Below are 18,888 nucleotides of genomic sequence, written 5' to 3' on the forward strand. Positions count from 1 at the left end.
ATACCAAACACACCGTAAAACAGAATTTTCTTACACAGAAAGGGGGCTTATAAAGGCAGAAGTGCCCCTGGCCACTTCTAACAGGCCCTGTGAGTCCCTCCAGCCCCAGGCCACAACCACACTCCCTTGGCAGACAAGTCTGGGAAGATCTGATCCTCCTAAGAGGGTTGAGAAGAATTAGAACTTTGAGGACAGCGTCAGATGAACCCTGCCCCGGGTTCCAGCCCCGGCTCGAGCACTAGCTGGTAACCTTGGGCCATCACTGCATCCTTGAACCTCATCTTCCTCATCTGTAAAATGGAGACAGTGGCACCCACCCCAGGGGAGAAGCGTTAGTAAACCCGAAGCCTGGGGCAGTCAACGGGACCGTGGGCTCTGAGGGGCTGGACCGCACAGTGCAAGGAGACCGGAGTGGGCTGTGGGCTCTCCGGCCCTCACCGCAGCCTCAGTGTCTTCCTCTGGGAGACGGGGGTGAATGGGCAGCCTGTAAGGTCCCTACCTGCTCTGATGCAGCAGGACGTGCCTGCTGGCCTTCACACATCAGATCTCACATGCACACTCACACACAGACACAACCAGAACCTCTGCACTGACAAACATTCCCAGGCCTGATGACTTTGGCTATAGGGCATTTATTGCAAACAGAACATGTGAGGTATGAGAAGCTGACCCAGAACCCATGCCTGCCCCTGGCTGGGGACGAGGCGGTCTCTCCTCACCCTATGCCAGGCCCCAGGCACTAGGGCCCCGAAGCAGCCTGCTGAGGACAGAGGGCCCCGTGCACTGAGGTAGCTGCAACTTAAGCCCCCACGAGGACAACTCCCCAGCTTGTCCACTTCCCACACAGGTCCAGGCCCAGGAGGGGAGGAGGAGGGGGAAAGGCAGGCAGGAGAAGCTCTGGCTCCCAGAGGAGCACACCCGTGCCCCCGACAATGCTGCAGCCTGAGCAAAGGCACCTGCCGCCTGCCCACCCCAGGAGCAGCCCCACCGGCAGGGGGCGAGGAGCAGCTGGTGCCAGAGGCAGGTGTGGCGGGGCAGGGAAGGGGCCAGGCAGGCTGGTGGTCACTGCTGCTCCAGGCAGTCCTCGGTCACCCCCTGGGCGGCCAGCTCGGCCAGCACGTTCTGCAGGTAGTTGGGGTCAGGGTAGCCGTGGCCTGTCACATTGCGGTCCATCTCTGTCTTGTGGTGGATCTCGTTCCACACCACTGTGTCGGTCTCGCCCGTGGTGCTGGACGTTCCTACTGTGAAGATAAGTCGCCTCTTCCAGGCCACCTTCAGCAGCTCCAGGACCTGCCCGCAGAGGGGAGGGGGAGGGCAGCCTGGTGAACAAGCACTGGCCCGTGCCTTCTGTTTTCCACCCTAGGGCAGAGGTGGTGAGGCCACAGGGTGGGAACGTCCACTGCCCTGCCTTCCCCCCGCTGCCGGTTTGATGTGCCCCAGCGATGGGGACAGGACAGCAGCAGCAGCCATCCACCAAACGCCAGGTGTGAGTCAGGCACCTTGCCGGTGCTGCGGGACGGGGGTCCTCCTCTCTGTTCCATTCCACTCCCTCCTGAGTGATCTCATCCAGTCCTGGGGCGTGAAACTCCATCTGTGGGGGTCTCTGTCTCCAGCTCCAACCCTGACCCCCTGAACTCCAACTGCCAACCCACTGCCCAGGACCTCACACTGGGCACCGCCAGAAGCCTTGCCCCACCGCTCGCCTGGCCCTCCCCGTCGGAGAGGCTGCCCTTTACTCAGCTGCCGGCAGGTATCCTGACCCTTCCCTACTTCCAAGTGCATCCTGGACGAGCCCCCTCCCCTCCGCCCTCCGGAATCCAGGCCTCCCTGCTCTCTCCCAGCCCTGCTGCCCTCCACACTGGGACCTCAGTCCATCCTCTCACAGCAGCCGGAGGGGGCCTTTTCAAACCTAAACCCAGCGGCTCTCACTCCTCTGCTGGCGTGCCTGCCTTCCCCACCCCTCGCTGCCTCACTCCCCGACCCCGGGGGCTGCTACGGTCCTCGCTCAGGCTCTTCACGCTCTCCCACCTGTTCCCACCTCAACGCCAGTGCACTAGCTGTTCCATCTGCCTGGAATGCTCTTCCCCGGCCTTCTCAGAGCTGGAAAATCCCAACTCAGGTCTCAATGCAGAGGTAGCGCCACATGCTGCGTGGTCACCCAGGCTAAGGTGGCCTCAGTCTCTCCTGTCGCATTACAATAGCCTGACTGAAGAACACATAACCTGGCCCAACAGCCTGCTGGAAGACGGCCTGTCCTCCCCGCTCTAGCACCTGTGAAGTCTGGGACATCTCCCCCTGTAACCCGGCACCCAAAGATGTCTACCCCACAGTGGGTCCCTGGGAAGGAGCAGCTACCACCCCAGCCAGGTCTCGGCCCTCCTCCGGTCACAGTAAGGTGAGCGCAGGCAGAGCTGGTGTGGCCACCAGACTGGGCCCTCCCTGCCCCACCCTGCCCTGCACCCGAGCAGCTGCGGTGAGACCCTCGGGCCACGGGCCCTCCGCAGGCACGGTGGCCAGGCCCTCACCTTGCGGCCCTGGGCGTTGTCCGGGAGGTAACACTGACGGGGAAACCCTCTGGCGGTGAACGGCTTCCCGGGGTTGGGGTGTTCGGGGCCCTGCAGGAGGAACACAGACCTGGGGAGTGAGAGTGGCCAGGAAGGGCCTGCCGCGGCACAGCGCACAGGGCACACAAGCCCAGCCTGCCCCTTCGCCTTCCTGGCTGGGGCAGTTCCTGCGCTCCAGTGACCAAATAAATCACCGTCTCATAATCCTAACGCCTGAAGACCCACCGTGACCATGGCCTTCTACCCACGGCTGCCCTCCCTGAACCCGTGCCGCCCACTCTGCCTGGCATCAGACACTCCTGCTAATGTCCCCTTTTCCTGATGAGACTGGACCCGTCCAAGATTGGGATGGATGCTCCTCCAGGCACGGGGCTCTCTGGACTGGGTGGCAGGGCCCTCCATGACGCATGTCCTCCGGCACACAATGCCCTCCACTCCTCCCTCTAGAAGTGGCTAGGGAGGGACCCTGAGACACTGGCAGGGTGGGGGGCCGGGACAGCAGACGGCCCTTGCTCCCACCCTCTGCGACACAGTGACACACCCATGTACAGCTCCAAATCCCCCTCCCACTCTGGGGCCCTAATGCTGTCTAGAATGTTTTTAAATTGTACTTTGAGCCACAGAGAAGTGGAAGAAAACCAGGGGAAAGTACGTGATTAAAGCAAACAAAGGGAGCCCCCCACCCCCATCCCCACCTGTGACAGATGGGCCCCATCGGCTCCTGGTCCCTACTGCCCTGCATCTTCCCAACTTGCCCAAGGCAGGAGGTCTAAAGAGACCCTGGGGCTCTCTGCTTGGGTTCTTGTCTTGTTCCTGACATCTAGATCCAGCCCTGCCATTCTCAATGGATCTGGGCACTGGGCCAGTCTCTCGAGAACCATCAGTCCCCACTGCCAGCACCTCTCCACCTCACACTGCCCCTGGGAGGGGTCCTGCCCATGGGCTCCCCAGTTATCCAGCCCCTCAAAACAAGTGTTCTTCCTGCTTATATGCTTGGCCTTTGCCCAGTACAAGTCCAGCTAAGATGTCTCCACTTCCAGGAAGCCCTCCTGGGCTCAGGAAAGGGCTGAAGGCCATTTCTTTGCTTCCACGGCCCTAAGAGCTTGCTCTAACCCCAGCACTAGCACCTCCTGGTTCCTGGGGGCCTCAGCTTGGCAGCATGAGCATTCTCACAGTGCCCGGGGCAGACTGGTGGGAGAGGGGTGAGGCAGGAAGAAGGGCGCCCGAATGATTCTGGAAAGGTCTGAGGAGCACCACCCCGACTCCCTGCCTCACCTGAATGCCATGGGGAATGTTGTAAACGATGAGTATTGTCCCGCAGTCCTCATGACCTGGGAGGGACACCTGGAACTTGAACACCTCCATCTTCCCCCGGGGCTGGGTCCCTGTTTTCTCTCCGTAGATGGTTTTGCAGGAAGGACACTGTAAACTTCCGTCCTGAGACAGGGCAGACCAGCATAGACTGAGTTGGCAGCCCTGGGAGAGCCCCTGAGCACAGCCACCCCGCTGTCTAGCTGTCTAGACAGGAAAGAGGCCCACAGGGGCCCGGGTCGGCCACTGTCGCAGAGGGTTCCGGGCAGACTGCCCCACTCCCAGCAGCCTCCTCGCACAGAAACTCGATTCCAACAGACTGCTTGGAAGGGCAACTTTTGCACCAGAAACTCATGATGCAATTCCCACTAAAGAGGCGAGGTACCGAGAGACTGGCGTCAAGGAGGACAATTAGGTTTAGGAGCAGAAGCCTCCACAGTCCAATCACGTTTAAAATGGAACAAAATCCTGCAACTGATCAACTGTTGGTGCTGGCACCCTGGCTGGTACATGATGGCACAGGGAGAGCGCGGAGAGGCCACCCCAGGCGGGAAGGTCTGCCCGTGATCGGTTCTCTCTGTCCTCCCAACCTCTGTCCACGCTGGCTAAACTCCACTGGAGGAAGAGAGGCCAGGCACCTGCCACCCTCAGCCCCCAGGTGTCAACCCCATCCTGCTGCAGGGCAAGGGCTGCTCCGAGCCTGGGTCCTTCACAGGACAGCTGGTCCTGCTCAGATGCAGCGGGACTGCGACGGGGCTGTGGCAGGGCCCCTGACCCCACCCGGGGCCTGCTGTGGGGCACCTTGTTCCCGTTGCAGTACATGGCCAGCAGGCAGAGCAGGTGGAAGGCATGGTTGCACTTGGCCAAGCGGCCCACGGCCACGGGCCCGATGGTCTTGCTGTCGGTCACGTCGCTGTACCCAGATACCACAGAGAGCTTCTCCATACAGATGATGCAGTCCTGGAGGAAGACCAAACACAGGGCATGCTCAGCAACGACCCGCCGCAGCCGAGGAGGCGAGTCTCACAGGAAAAGCCCTTCATCTGCAGTCAAAGGCAATTTGACAGTCATTTGCTCCAGAGGCTGGGGACACAGAAGAGTCACGGGGATCTGTGTCCTCAGAGGGCTCACGGCAGCGGAGGGGACGACAGGCAGCGTGGAGCATGGGCCCAGCGTAATAAGAGAACCACAGGCCAAGAGGGCAGCAAGAACAGCCAAATCAGGAGGAGAGAAGAGCGGAGGCCCTCAACACGGGGCTTTGCCAGGGAAAAGGGAACTTGTCAGATGGACAAGCACGAGAATGGGCATCCCAGGGAGAAGGAAGAGAGTGTTCTGGAGCATGAACCAGCATACAGTTTGGGAAGGCTGGTGACACCTGCAGGGGCCTATGGCAGAAGAGGGAGTAGGAGATGAGGTGGGAGAGGACCAGATCCTGGAAGGTTCTGATCACTGTGCTCAGGCGTTGGAGCTTTATCTTACACGTCAGCGGCCCCGCTGACGGCTTTTAAGCAGGGGGTTCCATCATGACCACGGCCGTGTAGACCGCAGCATGGAGGGGAGGAGCCTGGGGACAGAAAGCAGCCCAGTGGGGCTGGATGAGCACAAAGAGACAGAGAGAGTGATGCTGCGAAGCAGGAGTAGAGAGGGCAGGAGGGACAGGTTTCTGCCCAAACCTTTACCAACCAGGTGTGTCTCACATGCCTGACTTGCACGAGAAAGAGGCAGGTGAAGACAGTCCTCAGATCTGTCTGGCACCACTGACCTTTGACCCAGCCCACTAAGCCCCTCCAGATTCTCCAGAATCTTCCATTCAAATCGGAGAAAAGTGGCACTGGAGCTCCAAAAATGTGGCTTGGGAAAGAGTTTCAGGTCATACCAAAGCTGTGACAGGGGTCTGGCAGGCCCCATTAATTACGGGAACGCTAACCAGCTCCCCCAACAGCCAGAGGGCAGGACCGCTCCCTGAACAAGGCTGCTGGCTTCCACACAGCATCAGCCCTCGGGGACGGGGGCAGGCTCTCCCATGCCTCGTCTCCAGGAAGCCTGGCCCCCAGGGTGGCCCAGGGAGGAGGATACACAGAGGCCTGGGTGCGGAAGGAGCTTTGCTCAGGATCACAGCCCGTTTGCGGCAAACCTAAGATCGGGATCCAGGTCTCAGAGGCTGAGTCCTCCTCCTGTTAAGGCCTCTTAACAGGTTAACCCAAGTGCCAGGAGCTTGGCACCTGGCACCCAGAGCCACCTTGGGAAGTGTCCTTCCAGCAGAGAACAGGCTGCATCCTTCATCTGGAGCTGCCCCTAGTTTCCAAACAAAACCAAAGCAGCGTGGCTCCTGTGACACCCACCTCATCCGGGGCTGTTTTCAGCTCTTCAGTATAGTTTCTTATCACCTGCTCTGGCTCTGGCTTTGGAGTCCCTCCTAGAAGAGAGAAGAACATAAGCAGGATCCTGAGGAACACTAACTGGAGATGCTGAAGCCAGAGAGGAAGGAGGACAAGGGAGAGGTCCAAGCTGCCAGGAGGGATGTTAGAGGGGCGAAGACACGAAGGTTAGCGTGCAAGGGAGGAGAGAGCTGGTGCCGGGCGCAGAACACGCCAGAGCGCTGCCTGGACGAGCCCTATCCAGCCCACCACTGGGGGCCCAGACCCAGGAGCCCCGCTGGAGGTGGAAGAGGGGCAGAGACAGCAGCTGGTCACGACCCTCAAGAGCCACAACCCTGTGCACTCTGGGTCAGGAGACTGGACTCAGGCTCCTCGGAGGATGCACGGAAGACTCAAATAGCAGCTTCTAAAACGAACTACTCTTGTGTGAAAGTCTTGGTAAGAAAAGTAAGTTTGGGGGCTGGCCCCATGGCATAGTGGTTAAGTTCAGCACACTCTGCTTCAGGGGCCTGGGTTCCCAGGTTGAGATAACGGGCATGGACCTACACCATGCATCACCCATGCTATGGTGGTGACCCACGTATAAAGTGGAGGAAGATTGGCACAGATGTTAGCTCAGGGCAAATCTCCCTCAGGGAAAAAAAGAAGTTTTGTAAGTCGAGCATGTAGCGGGTGCCTACTCTGTGCAAGCATCTGTGTGCATGCCAACTGCAGACAATGGCCACACTGACTCTACCACGATAAACCGCAGACTTCTTGCACCTGTGCCTGGACTGTGGGGTCTCAGTGACACACCTACTCGGTTCCTAAGCTGAGCAGATCTGGGAAGCTGCTGAGATGCAGCAGGAAGGGTGCCTCACCCACCCCACTCCTCTCGAAACCTCTCATCTTCTGTGCACACAAGTGCCTGAAGATGGGAGGGGCCACCCTGCACCAACGGGACCCACCCCAAGGACAAGAAACTCCCCCGCTAGCAAGAGAGAATCAGCATGGCCCCGAGGCTTCTCCAGGTAGCGGCAGCACCAGAGAACAATAGCCAAGCCCATGGGGGAGCAGAAAGGAGGGGCCGGGGAGGCCAGTGCGGCCTGGGTAAGCAACCCTGGCAGCGCGCCTCACCCCGCCTCCAGGTCTCTGGGGAGCTCCTGGGCTTGGCCTCTGTCCGAGACCAAGGCCTCTGCTCTGAACCCAAGCTCATGGCCATCAGCCTGTGGCTGAAAAGACTCACAAGTCTGAGGGCTCAACAGCTCAGCTCCCTCTAGACCAGAGAAGGCAGGTAACAGTTATGAGGGGAGCAGAGAGGCTGGGACCAGGTGACATCAGGTTTGATTCTGGCTCTCAAGCTGTGACCAAATCATGTCACCTCTGAGTCTCAGTTCCGTCATCTAAAAAGAGACCTAATACTAACCAAAGCTGTGGTGGTTGTAAAAGCTTAGCTGCTATGACCTGAATGGCAGCTACAGGCAAAGGAACACCACACACACTCATATACACACGTTCCCAATACACACCCACACACGCCCCATACCCACAGACTTCCAGGACCCCGACTCTGGTCACTGTGCTGAGAAAGCCAGGTCAAAGCACAGGCCAGCTCAGGGTGGCCGTCCTGGTAGCTGGAACTCTACTCAGATTGAGGCGAGGGGCCTTTTAGAAAAGCCTGGTGGCTACAGGCCAGTTTCCAGATGAACCCCAGGACCCGCCATCTGCCAGGACCAGCTCCTGGCCCACGTCGAGAGGCCCAGCTCAGCATGCCACTGCCCCCTACTTGCCTACACCCAGGCAGCCTTTCAGAACTGAAGGGAGCTCTCCACGAGCCACATTTCTCCAAGGGCGACAGCCAGCGGACTAGACTAGACCTCAGAGACTAGGAAGGCCTGGGGGTCTGCTGAGAGCCTGTGCACTCCCCGGGCAAAGCCGAGTGCCTCAGAAAGTGGCCAGCCTGCCCTGCCCACAGATCCGTCTCCACCCCTAAGGAAGTGAAAACGGGAACGGAGCCAGCCCCCAGGCCCGCCCTGATTGCTGGCAATGGGGTGGGGGGCTGTGCAGTTGGAGCCCTGCCTCTCCCCAGGCCTCCCTCCCACCCTGAGGGGATGATGTCAGCCCAGGTGATGGACACGATCGGAGCAGCGACCATTACGGCGTGCCATGCGCTTCACGTGTGTATTTCCTATTCCTCCCACAACCAATCTGCTAAGTAGGAGGCAGCCGGCTGGTGAATGGAGATGACTGTGTGAGATCACAAAGTGACACGAAGCCAGTGAACGCTGGAGCCGAGACCGACACCCAGGACTGGCCAAGCCAGGGCCTTGCTCCCTGCTCCCCACACCACCCTGAAGGTCTCTGGGCTTTCAGAAATCCGTGCTTCTCCGGCCTAGTGATGAAGGCAAAGGCACAATCGGCTTTAGAAATGGCAAGTTTAGAACTTACTACCCACAGGCCCCTCCACACAAGTCTTGTTAAACCTCACAGCACCTTCCACGGTCCTGACACACCTTCTTCCCTGGCCACACGATGGGCAGGGCAGGGGTCAGCAAGGGACCCCTTGGAAGTAGCCCCACATTCGTGGCCAGACAGGGCCAGGAGGCTTTCCTGAGACACAAGCTGGCCCCAGTGGAAGGGACCGAGTTGTCCCGCATCCTGAGCCAGGACTCACCCCACACCTGTGCTTAAAGTCACAGAGTGGTCAAGAATGGGCCCCTCGTGCTCTAACTGCCAGGAAAACACGACCTGAACTCTGGAGCGAAAGCAGATTCCCAGGGGCCACTTCTGCTGCTGAGGGTGGGGCGAAGGGCCACTGAGCCCATCCCCCAGCGGAGTAAGGGAAGCAGAGAAGAGCCAGGGGAGTCAGAGAAGAGCGATTGATGCGGGAGTCAGAGGCAGCAAGACTCGAGGATGCTTAGCAGAGGCCAGAGAGTATTGGCGAGCAGGAACTACCTTTCACGGACATTTTCCTCAATCTCTTAACTGAGCTGTGACTTTTAGAGGCCAGACAGGAGGCGGGAGGGCTGGCGGGCTGGGGTGCGCGGCTAAGACACACAGGGAGTCCAATGGCTGACATCAGAATACTCGTCATGCCTACACGGGGTACGAGATCAGACATGCAGAGAGGGGAGAAACGTTAGAAGGAGTCATTCAGCATGTGACGTCCACAAACCCCGGCTGGGTCCAGGTGGCACTGTGAACAGCCATCAGGACCCACCGATCTCCCCAGGGAACCCAGCTGCTGGATTCCTGGGCCTACCCAGGTGGGCAGGGCTAAGCCCCGGGCCAGGAACCAGTGAAACACTCAGCTCATCAGAGCCCTGGGCCCGAGTTCCACAGGTGTCAAGCAACCAATCAGCCCGTGCTGGGAGCAGGCGGGGCTAGAGGGCAGAATGCCTGCCCAGGAAGCCGCCTGAGCAGTTGTGGGTGGCGTCTCCCTGTGCCAGGCACAGGAAGGAGAGCCATGAAGGGTACAGCCAAACTACAGGAAGGTGGACAGGTCTCAAGCTCACAGTCCTCCCTGTGTGCTCCCCTTGGCTGTGCTCCTTTGGCTCCCAGTTGCCTTGCCTCCAGTGGGGTGCTTGCTGCCTGCTTTCCACGCCCCACCTGGCTGTCTCAGTGCCTTCAGCGCCCTCACCAGGGTGGGTGAGCAGGCATGTGTCCCCAGGTCTGCTCCAACACGGAGGCATCCCACGGCCCCTGTGACTGCTCCTCTGGAGCAGCAGAGGTCCCGGGCTGTGGCTTTCTTCTCTGGTGCCCTCAGCCGAGGCTCAGACAGCTCGTCTGCCCTGGGCGGTAGCATGGCGGGCACACCCACAGGGGGAGGGAGTGGCGTCAGGCAGTGTGCCAAGGACTGTCCGTTCTTGTCACTCCTTTCCGATGCCTGCTGGGGGAAGCCTCACTCCCCAGCCAGGAGCTCCACACCCGTCCTAGTGGGATGCTCACCCCACAATGCTCCTTTCTCACTCCCTGAGGACCCGACATACACTTCCTGGAACACAGGACGTCCTCCTGCTGGAGCCCCTGTTACTGCCACACCCTCCATCTACCCTGCTGACTGCAGCACCACCTACCCAACCCTCCCTGTCCTCAGTCTGGCTCAAAAGCACCTCCTGCCCAGCTCAGGATCTGGCTGGAAGGCTGGGCACAACAGTCAGCCTGGGGTAGGAAGTGGAGGGCCTGGCCCCGCTGGGCCCCATTCTTGGCCCAGGACAGGACAGATAGACAGCACTACCCCTCCGGAGGGGTGAGGGGAAACCTGGCCTAGAGATCCACCAGGGCCAGCCACTGTGACCTCTACCCAAAGAACAGCTCTCAATGCAGCATACGCGCCCAGTCGGGCAGAAGCGAGGCCAGTCGGAGCAGCACAGCCAAGATGGACAGGGTGTGGTGCGTGGCCGCTCAGCAGGAGACGCTGAAGCGCACATCAGAAGACCAAGGCTGGACCCTGAGCGCCCGTTCATCAGGTAATGCAGCACCAGCAGCATCCCAAGGTTGCTCCCAAGCGTCCCAAGGGGCTCAAAGGTGGGTTCCCCTGGGAACTAACGGTCAGCAGACCGAATGACAAGCAGGCACAGGGGGCGGAAAGATGGAGAGAATGGGAACAATTCCTTAGGAGATCCTGGGCCTTTGTACTGACCATGACCTCTTCCCCCAACATCTACTAGCTCCCTCCCTTCGACCAGACCGCTCTTTAAACATCACCTCTGCAGGCAGCCCTTCCCTGACCACCCCATCTAAGAGGGCCACGTCCTCTCCAACTGTCCCCTTTACTCTGCTGAGCATTCTGACCACTGGAAGGGACTCGCCTATCTGTTCTGTGACTGTCTCCCATTTCCACTGAGCACCTAGAGCAAAGCCTGGTCACAGGAGGTGCACAGTACCCGTCTGCTGGGAACAAACACATCCCTGAGGCCACCACATCAGCCCCCAAGAGGCCGGCATGAACACAGCTCCTGCCTTTTTCAACGCAGGACACATTTCCATGAATCCAAGGCACTGATGGAGAAGTCTCAACTTAGAAGGCTACAGAGCAGCAGGTCAGCCCTCTTAGGAAAAGTGTGAGTCTCCCACGCCCAACACTCTACAAAAGCAGAGTCCAGTGGCCAGGATGTGAGGGACAGTAAGAGTGGGCCATCACATCTTCCCCAACAGCAAGGGTTCAGGGACAGCCCCCTAAACTCCTAACATCCCCAAGTAACTCTGACAGCTCAGACAGCTACGGCCTTTCCTTCGTTCCCGAGAGGATTCCCACGTGATCTGTCAGAGCTCCCAGAGTCCCTGTACAGTCAGCTGCGCAAACAGCCCCTCCCTGACACCAAGGCTCGGCCTTCTGTCTAGCGACCAGGGTTCGGGTCCAAGCTGACCCTCCTTCGGTTCTGGCCTTACCAAGCTGGCTTCACGACCAGCACACTCCTCCCCGGCTGACTGGTCTGGTCTGGGCAGCAGCGGCATAAAGCACAGAGACTCCTCCTCCCGCGTGGGGTGGGAACCTGGTGCCAGCCTCAGCAGCCATTCCACCACACTCTCATAAAGGAGAGGGTGGGCCACGCCGCCGCTGGCAAAGCTGTCACCTGAGACACTCTGGGCCTGACCTGGAGGTGGCTCCCCTGTGGATCTCCTCCTCCGCCAGTGCAGAGGGGCACACAGTCCCTCCCCGGCACAACCACTTGTTTGTAAGCCCACCTGCAAAACCCTGTGCCCCAGCGCTCTGCCCACTGTGGCCGTGTGTATTCCTCGATTCATAAACATGGTCCAGGCTGAGCAGACACTCTCCAGACACCACTTCTCAGCGGTGCCCCAGCCAATGGGCCCACCCACAGGTACCAGCCAGAGCCTTGCATTCAGGGAGGCGGTGTCTGGCCACAGGCTCCCATCCCTTGTCTTTCCTAGCTGGGACCAAACCCTGAACCTCTGTAATCTGTTTCCCCAATGAGTAAAATGGAGGTTAAAATACGTGGTGACCTCCAGGATTGCTGAGAGCCAAGGCGACAGGGACACTGAGGACAACCTGGACGCAGCTTGGACAGGGTCCTCAGCCTCAAGAGCGGAGGAAAGGGAGCCAGAGCTGCTCAATAGCAGACCACTTGTGTGATGCACTGAGAGAGGATGTTATAACATTTGTGTTAAAGCCGTAGTGATCACAGAGCTGCATGGATCATGTGTGGCCGGGCCTACTCACCCACAACCCTTCACCAACAAGATCACCACCGCACACACGCGCATACACACACAGGTCCCACTCACCTATGGCACGAGAAGACCTACACTGGGCAGGAGCTTTCTAGTCACCATATCTTTGCCCACTGTTCTCTCTGCCCCAGCAGAGGGCTGATGGCCGAGCAGCTGAAGCAGGCTCCACAGAGCCCGCTGGGCAGGGGCTCCCCTCTGGGCTTTCCCGCCCCACTCCCACACCTTCCACCACCTCTCTAACTGGTCCTTCCATTTCCTCCAAGGGCTCTTTTTCCCGGCGGCCCACTGCGGCCTCTGAGTTCACACGCTCCCCGGGGGGCAGAGGCCACCCCAGCCTGCTCCTCTGAGCTGCACATCTGAACTCCCACTGCCCCAGGACAGCTCTGCCTGTCTACAACCACAGCCAGCACCCCACCAGACTCAGGAGTATCCACGAAGAGCCCAGATTCTGAGGCCAAGAGGACCTGGGGCTGAATCCTAGCTCTGCCACCGACTGGCTGGCTGACCTTGGGAAGTTTGTGGAATTCTTTGAGCCTCATTTCTTCAAACGTAAAATGGGAATAAAAGCTCTTACCTGACACAGTTGTTATTGGGATGAAAGAATTCACACACATGTGAAGGCCCTAGTGATCCCCATCAGTGATGGTGACCGGTTACAGCAGCGCCATGGGCAGCTGCGCACCAGGCCTCATTCTACTCCTCCTCGCTCAGAACCAATCCAAGCACCAGGTCACAAGCTCTCACCTCTGGCCCCCGGCCCCAGCCCCACCAGGCCTCAGCTGGCTCACCTGAGCATGGAGTCAGGCTCCACATCGGTCTCCCTGCCCTGGGCCTGGTCCCTCCTGTGCCCTGTGCTAGCACAGTGACCCACCTGACACACAGACTCTGGTTACCTTGCTCCCTTTAAAGGATGGAGGTTCACCACACTCCTCAGTCTATCTTTCTACATACTGTATATTTCCTACAAGTTAAAAAGTAACTTTCAGTGGCTCCCTAACACCTGTAAAAGGAATTCTGAAAACAGTTCAAAGACGTATGGTTAACAAAACACCTAGTTGGATACAAAAGCCACTATCTGAAGCATAACTCTAGCCAAAATAGTCCTCTGCGTCCCCCAAAGGGCCCCTTAAGGGAAACGCCTAAAGCATTTCAGGACAGAAAAGTAATTCTGGAACCCTAATTCAAGGTGACGCAAAAATTTAAAGGATGGGGAGAGGTCCACACCAGGGCACCCACAGTCATCAGGCATGACTCCTCTTGAGAGACAAAGTAGGGGGCACCACAGGCTCACTCACTAGGGGTACATCATCACCAAAAAGAGGTACTGCCCCCCATGGAGCCCTTTTGGGTTTCCATGAGAACACAGAGGATAACAAGACCCCCGCCCACAACGTCCTCCCCACCCTACCAGGCCCTGCTGGACACAGTCTGTTCCGGAAGCCAGGAGCAGCGTGCCTACCTGCGAGGGCTTGCTGGACCCTGCTGGGCTTCGGCATCTGCACGGGCACAGTGGTGGGGACGTTCCCAGGGCTGCGCAAGGGACCGCTGGGGAGGGAGGCACTGGGGGAAAAGAGAGCAGAACTTAATATGCACAGCCAACTCGGCAGGAACAAGAGTCAGAGAAATACAGCAAGTCAGGAATAACTCAGTGCTGCCGAGGCAGCTCACAGCCTCACTTTCTATGGCTTCTGTGAGTGAGGGCTTTTCTTTTCTTTTTTTAAATTAAAGACCCTGAAGAAAAGGATCTAGAAAGAGGAGCAAAGAAATGTGAATTTCACCACTCTTAGACCCAAACTACCTTAGAGAATCTGAATACTTAAGATGTTAAGCCCAGAGCCTGGCCCATCACTTGCTCTGGGAAAATTAAGTGATGAAAGTCACATTCCAGGCCAGGTGTTGGGGAGGGGAAGGAAGGGCAGGCGGGGACAAGACAGTGACAGGAAGAACACTGCGGGGCACGAGTCTCTTCCTTGTAAAAAGAAGGAAGCTTTAACTGTCAAACAAGGTTGCCCTGGGCAATTCCGAGACCCTGCAGACAATCCCGGAAGAATTTTGAGCTCGCTAACTTCATCCAAATAAGGGCTCCACGGTACCCATAGAGGGGAAACCGGCAGGAGTCACTCTAACAAGTGATCAGGACCAACACCACCAGTAATATGACCCGTCAGCATCAGGAAGCCCAAGAAACGATGCTCCGAGAAGGACAAGCGCCATGTTTGTGGTTCCTGCCACGGCTGCGTAACCTCACTCCAATCGTGAGAAAACACCGACAAGCCCAAATTAAGGAACATTCGACAAAGCAACTGTTCAAAGGTGTCAAGGTTATGGAAGATGAAGCAAAAGTGAGGAACTGTTACTGACAGAAGGAGGAGGAGAAATGACAACCAGATGCAAAGTGGGATCCTGGAACAGACAGAGAACAGTAGCGGGAAAACTGGTGAGAATCGAAAGAAGTCTTTGGTTCAGCTAATCGTATCGCACCGATGGCAGTTCTCTGGCTCTGACCACTGCATTGTGTTTATTATGAAAGATGTTAACAGGTGAGAAGTCGAGGGAGGGAGACAGGGAAACTGTACTATTTTTGTAACCTTTTAGTAAACCTAAAATTAGTTCAAAATAAAGGGAACTATTTTTTATTGAGGGTCTTGCTTCCCACAGTGACTATGTTTGAGTCACTCGTTTGGTTTTAAGCCATTATATTTTTAAGATGGTAACAAATCCTTGCCGTTATGGCTGGGGGGAGCTCCACACTGGAGAACAGTTGGTGTAGACTGCCCGAGATGCCTGCCACCTCCTCCCCCTGCCAATTCCTGTGTCCTCCAATGCATCCCTACCCACGTGACAGATGATGAAATGGGAAAGGTTAGGGAACCCTCCCACGGAGTCCCTACACTGCAGCTCCCCAAGGACAGGGCCTGGGCGCGTTCACCTCTGTTCCACTGGGCCCAGGCTGGAGCCAGGAACTGGGAAGGTGCTCAGGAAATAAAGGATGGCTCCAGTCCACTGTGCCACTCTTCCAGCTGCCAGCAACCCGACAACCTGCCTGGGTACAGCAACTGCTTCTGGAAGCTGCCCCAGATCCTTCCCTACGACCAGCCATGGGTCACAGAGCCCACGGGTGGAAACTACAGGGAGCTGGCTGGTTCTGATCCAAACCAGAAAACCTCATACCCTGCTGGTGCTGAAGCCGCCAGGGCCTCACACAGGGTCTGGAGCACAGCGAGTGCTCCGGTATTCGTCCGAGTGAAGAAAGAGGTTGTTCTGTTTTTATTTCTGTGAACAACCTGAAAGAGAATAACCTGTGTGGCCAGGTCACTCAAATAGCAGCTTCTCGCCCTCCTCAACTATTCTCAACACCAGGAGAAGGATGGAACTGGATCTGGAGTGCTGAAAATGCAGTGGAAGGCAGGCTGGGCCTTCACCCCTGGGCTAAGGTTTCAGCCCCACTAAACTACTTAATCTGGAGCAAGTCCCTCCACCTGCTGAGCCTGTTTCTCCATTTCATTTTCTTAAAGGAAGATAATCTCTGATGGTCTTTCCAATTCTCAGGTTCTATAAGTGAAGGAATTCGAGAAGCTACAGCCCTTGCCGGCACGCTTCCTCTCCCAAGCCAACCCTACAGGGAGCACTGAGCTTGAGCCTTTAGCTAGGAAGCTGGGAAGCCGAAGCCTGGCTCTACAACTCCCCAAAACTAGGTGGCTACTCAGTGAGCTAGCCATCACCGGAGGGGGCCACGAAGTGGGGTCTTCTTTCGCCAGGGAAAGGCATGCATCTGAGGCAGAAGGCCTAGTTTCAGGTTCCACCACCAAGAACTGGAGCAGAAAGCAGACAGGGAGTGAGGCTTCCAAATGGCAGCCCGGCCTGGAACTGGGACCAGGAACCAGTATGCTCTGCACAGGAGTCTCACAATGCTGCCACTTCCTTCGTGACTTATCCCGGGTTCCTCCTCCATATGTTCCTGGATCAGAAGGAATGAGCAGTAAAAGCATCCAGCAGTTCCTAAGACAGGGCCTCTCAGGGGTGGACAGAACCTCAGAGGTTACCAAGCCCCCTCCACCGTCCTCAAAGGCTCAGACTAGCACAGTGTTCCCCGATGTAGGCACCATTTGCCCCATGAAGTGCCCTGCTTTGAGAATTTCTCCAGTCACTGCCTCAGGCACCCCCGCCCACCTCCAGCTTCTGGGTCTACCTAGTAGGCCCTACCTAGCTTTCCTGTCTGGGAGCATTTGGAGGAGCTTCCAAACGGAGCTGAGAACATGAGACAGGAGGATGTCTGGGCCTCTCTGAAGACAGGATTTGACAGCCCCAGGCAAGGGGCAGAGCTGGGAGGCTGGGCAGTAAGGAAATGCAAAGCCTTCCTCAGCCGCCCCCAGTTTCTGGTTCAGGTTGGCCCTGGGGAACCTGTGACAGCTTGTGCAATACAAGAAGCAGAAGGTGTGAAGCCTGGAGACCCCACTTCTAGTGCCCGTTCCACACAAGGCTGTGTGCCCTCAGGGCGGGCATGAGGCTCAATCTGCAGCCTGACACAAATGTGCATTGTTTCCCAGGTCTCAGAGGAGCAAAGTGGGTACAGGAGAGCTGAAGGGCCCTCACTACATCCTGAAAGGCACAGTGATATTAGAGCAAAAGGAAACTTCAGGAACTGTTCGGCCCACTCCTCAGTCTTACGAGGGGAAGAGAGACGTAGACCAGGAACAGAGCTGACCCGGGGCCCCACCTGAAGCCCAGGTCTCCAATCACTCCAGCCTAAAGAGCCAGGCTGACGGCAGGCGGTGGGGGGGGGGGGGGAGGTGGGGGCACTTTTAGAGGCTAGAGAGCAGCAGCAGCAAGAACATGGCCGAAGAAAGCAACCTGGGAGAGGCACTTCTAGTGCAGAGCAAAGTGCCTTGAGGCTCAGCCACAGCAAAACTGCAACAGGCCACTGGTCATAACCATCACCCCAAGTCATCGAAATACTCGACAAGCCGGCACACCCTCTATTAAAGACAAGAGTGTGCGTGACACATTTTGGAAAGTTTTCCACCTAACATCATCAAAACAAATATTGGTGCTTAAAGGGATAAAACTTCAGCTACCAGGAATTTACTTAAGCCCTGCAGCTGTGTGACAAATGACGCACCTTCTTGATGTATTACTGTCTACCGAGAGAGCCTCCCGGGGCCCAAGGAAATCAGTCAGCCAGAATTTTACCCAGATTGAGCAAGAAGCCATTTGAAACCACAACACTTCCACAAATTTTGATTTCGCTCGCTCCAGTGTTATTTCAAGAGGCTACCAGCAAATACAGTCAGTTACTGGGCCTCCCCAGCCCATGGCGTTGCCCGCCCCACTGCGTTCCCACATGGCAACTTTCACCTAATGCTCCTGCCGTTCATCTGGCTTGGAGAACTCTATCACAGCCTCCAGGGAGACCAAAGTGTCAAGTGTTGTCAATCCTCCCAGCCCTGCTGGGTTAAGAGGTCAGGTATTTACTAAGCCCCCTCTGGCTCTACAACACCCATCAGAGACAGGTTAACTCAGGATGGCCCCACTACAAATTAGATAGGGGAAAACCCTGTTTTTCAAAGCAAGGATAGGCCCATGCAAGTGAGGGCCACCCCTCCCAGCTCCTGAAAAACTGGAGGAGATGCAGATGAACACCCACCTTAGGAGGCAGGCCCCTTTGAGGCTGTTTCGACTAGCACAGCCAGCTGGCCTGGTTCCCTCCTGGCTTACAACACAGGGCAAGCAGCAACACGCATGGCCCAGCAGCAAAGGCAACACCGCCTGGCCCACCCGCCCTCCCTTCTGTAACTTGCCTGGCCTGAGCCAGGAGAGCCCACATCAGCAGTCTCTCAGGCCCTCAGGGTGGGGAGGGGAGACCCCAGAGAAATATCAGGGGAGACCAAGGAGAGCCCCACACCAGAAGAAAACAACAAAGCCCATTAAGTCGCCTGGCTCAATCCCAGAACCCCAGCTCTAGAACTATCTAGAAATTTGCCTCAAGATAATTTGTAAGCCCTTAAGAAGCCCCAGGAGGCGAGGCAAAGCCCACCTAGGAGAAGCAGCTCCAGCCCTGCTGAGCAGCACTCTGGGCAGAAAGCCACAGCACACCTCTCTCAGAGAGGCCTCGTGGAGCACTGGGGGCCCGGACAGCGCAGACTGCTCAGGCCCACATGAGGGTCCACAGGGAAGGCCCGAGGGAGACCTCCTGTGCTCCCAGTTCCCAGAAAGATCGCCGATCCACACGCCTCGACTCCCAGAAGACGCCCGCCCCAGCCTGGCCCGTGCCCCTCGGTCTACGGGACTCCTCCACACTCAGCCCCAGGACGCCTGCTGCCTCCCTCCCACCCTGACTCTGAGAGAGCTTCAAGAACTCTATTGTCCCCCACAGCCCACTCTGGGGCCTAGGTTTAATTCCAGCTCTGCCACTTGTTGGCTGTGCTGCCAACCTCCAGCCTCAGTGTGTTCACCTGCAAGCT

The 18,888-nt window shown here is 57.5% G+C and overlaps 1 protein-coding gene and 1 long non-coding RNA gene across 9 annotated transcripts in view; one reads left to right on the forward strand and one right to left on the reverse strand.

Annotated features, from left to right (window-relative positions):
• Positions 1-612: 612 nt before the first annotated feature.
• DTX2 (deltex E3 ubiquitin ligase 2) overlaps positions 613-18,888 on the reverse strand; it is a 34,731-nt gene continuing 16,455 nt past the window's right edge. For 4 of the 8 annotated variants that reach the window (XM_070566398.1, XM_070566400.1, XM_070566399.1 and 1 more), the window contains 7 exons: positions 13,887-13,987; positions 9,188-9,328; positions 6,218-6,291; positions 4,677-4,835; positions 3,840-4,001; positions 2,526-2,615; positions 613-1,290 (listed from right to left, as the gene is read on the reverse strand). In XM_070566398.1, the coding sequence (XP_070422499.1) occupies positions 1,063-1,290; positions 2,526-2,615; positions 3,840-4,001; positions 4,677-4,835; positions 6,218-6,291; positions 9,188-9,328; positions 13,887-13,987 (955 nt within the window). In that variant the 3' untranslated portion in view covers positions 613-1,062. The remainder of the gene's footprint in view (positions 1,291-2,525; positions 2,616-3,839; positions 4,002-4,676; positions 4,836-6,217; positions 6,292-9,187; positions 9,329-13,886; positions 13,988-18,888) is intronic. The other 4 variants (XM_070566402.1, XM_070566404.1, XM_070566403.1 and 1 more) reach the window with 1 other exon arrangement.
• On the forward strand, positions 10,111-15,068 carry LOC139074717 (uncharacterized). The gene is made up of 2 exons (XR_011524393.1): positions 10,111-10,701; positions 12,691-15,068. It is a non-coding gene; the product is annotated as an uncharacterized lncRNA (long non-coding RNA).

Source organism: Equus przewalskii, chromosome 12 (genome assembly GCF_037783145.1).
Source record: "Equus przewalskii isolate Varuska chromosome 12, EquPr2, whole genome shotgun sequence".
NCBI classification, from domain to species: domain Eukaryota; kingdom Metazoa; phylum Chordata; class Mammalia; order Perissodactyla; family Equidae; genus Equus; species Equus przewalskii.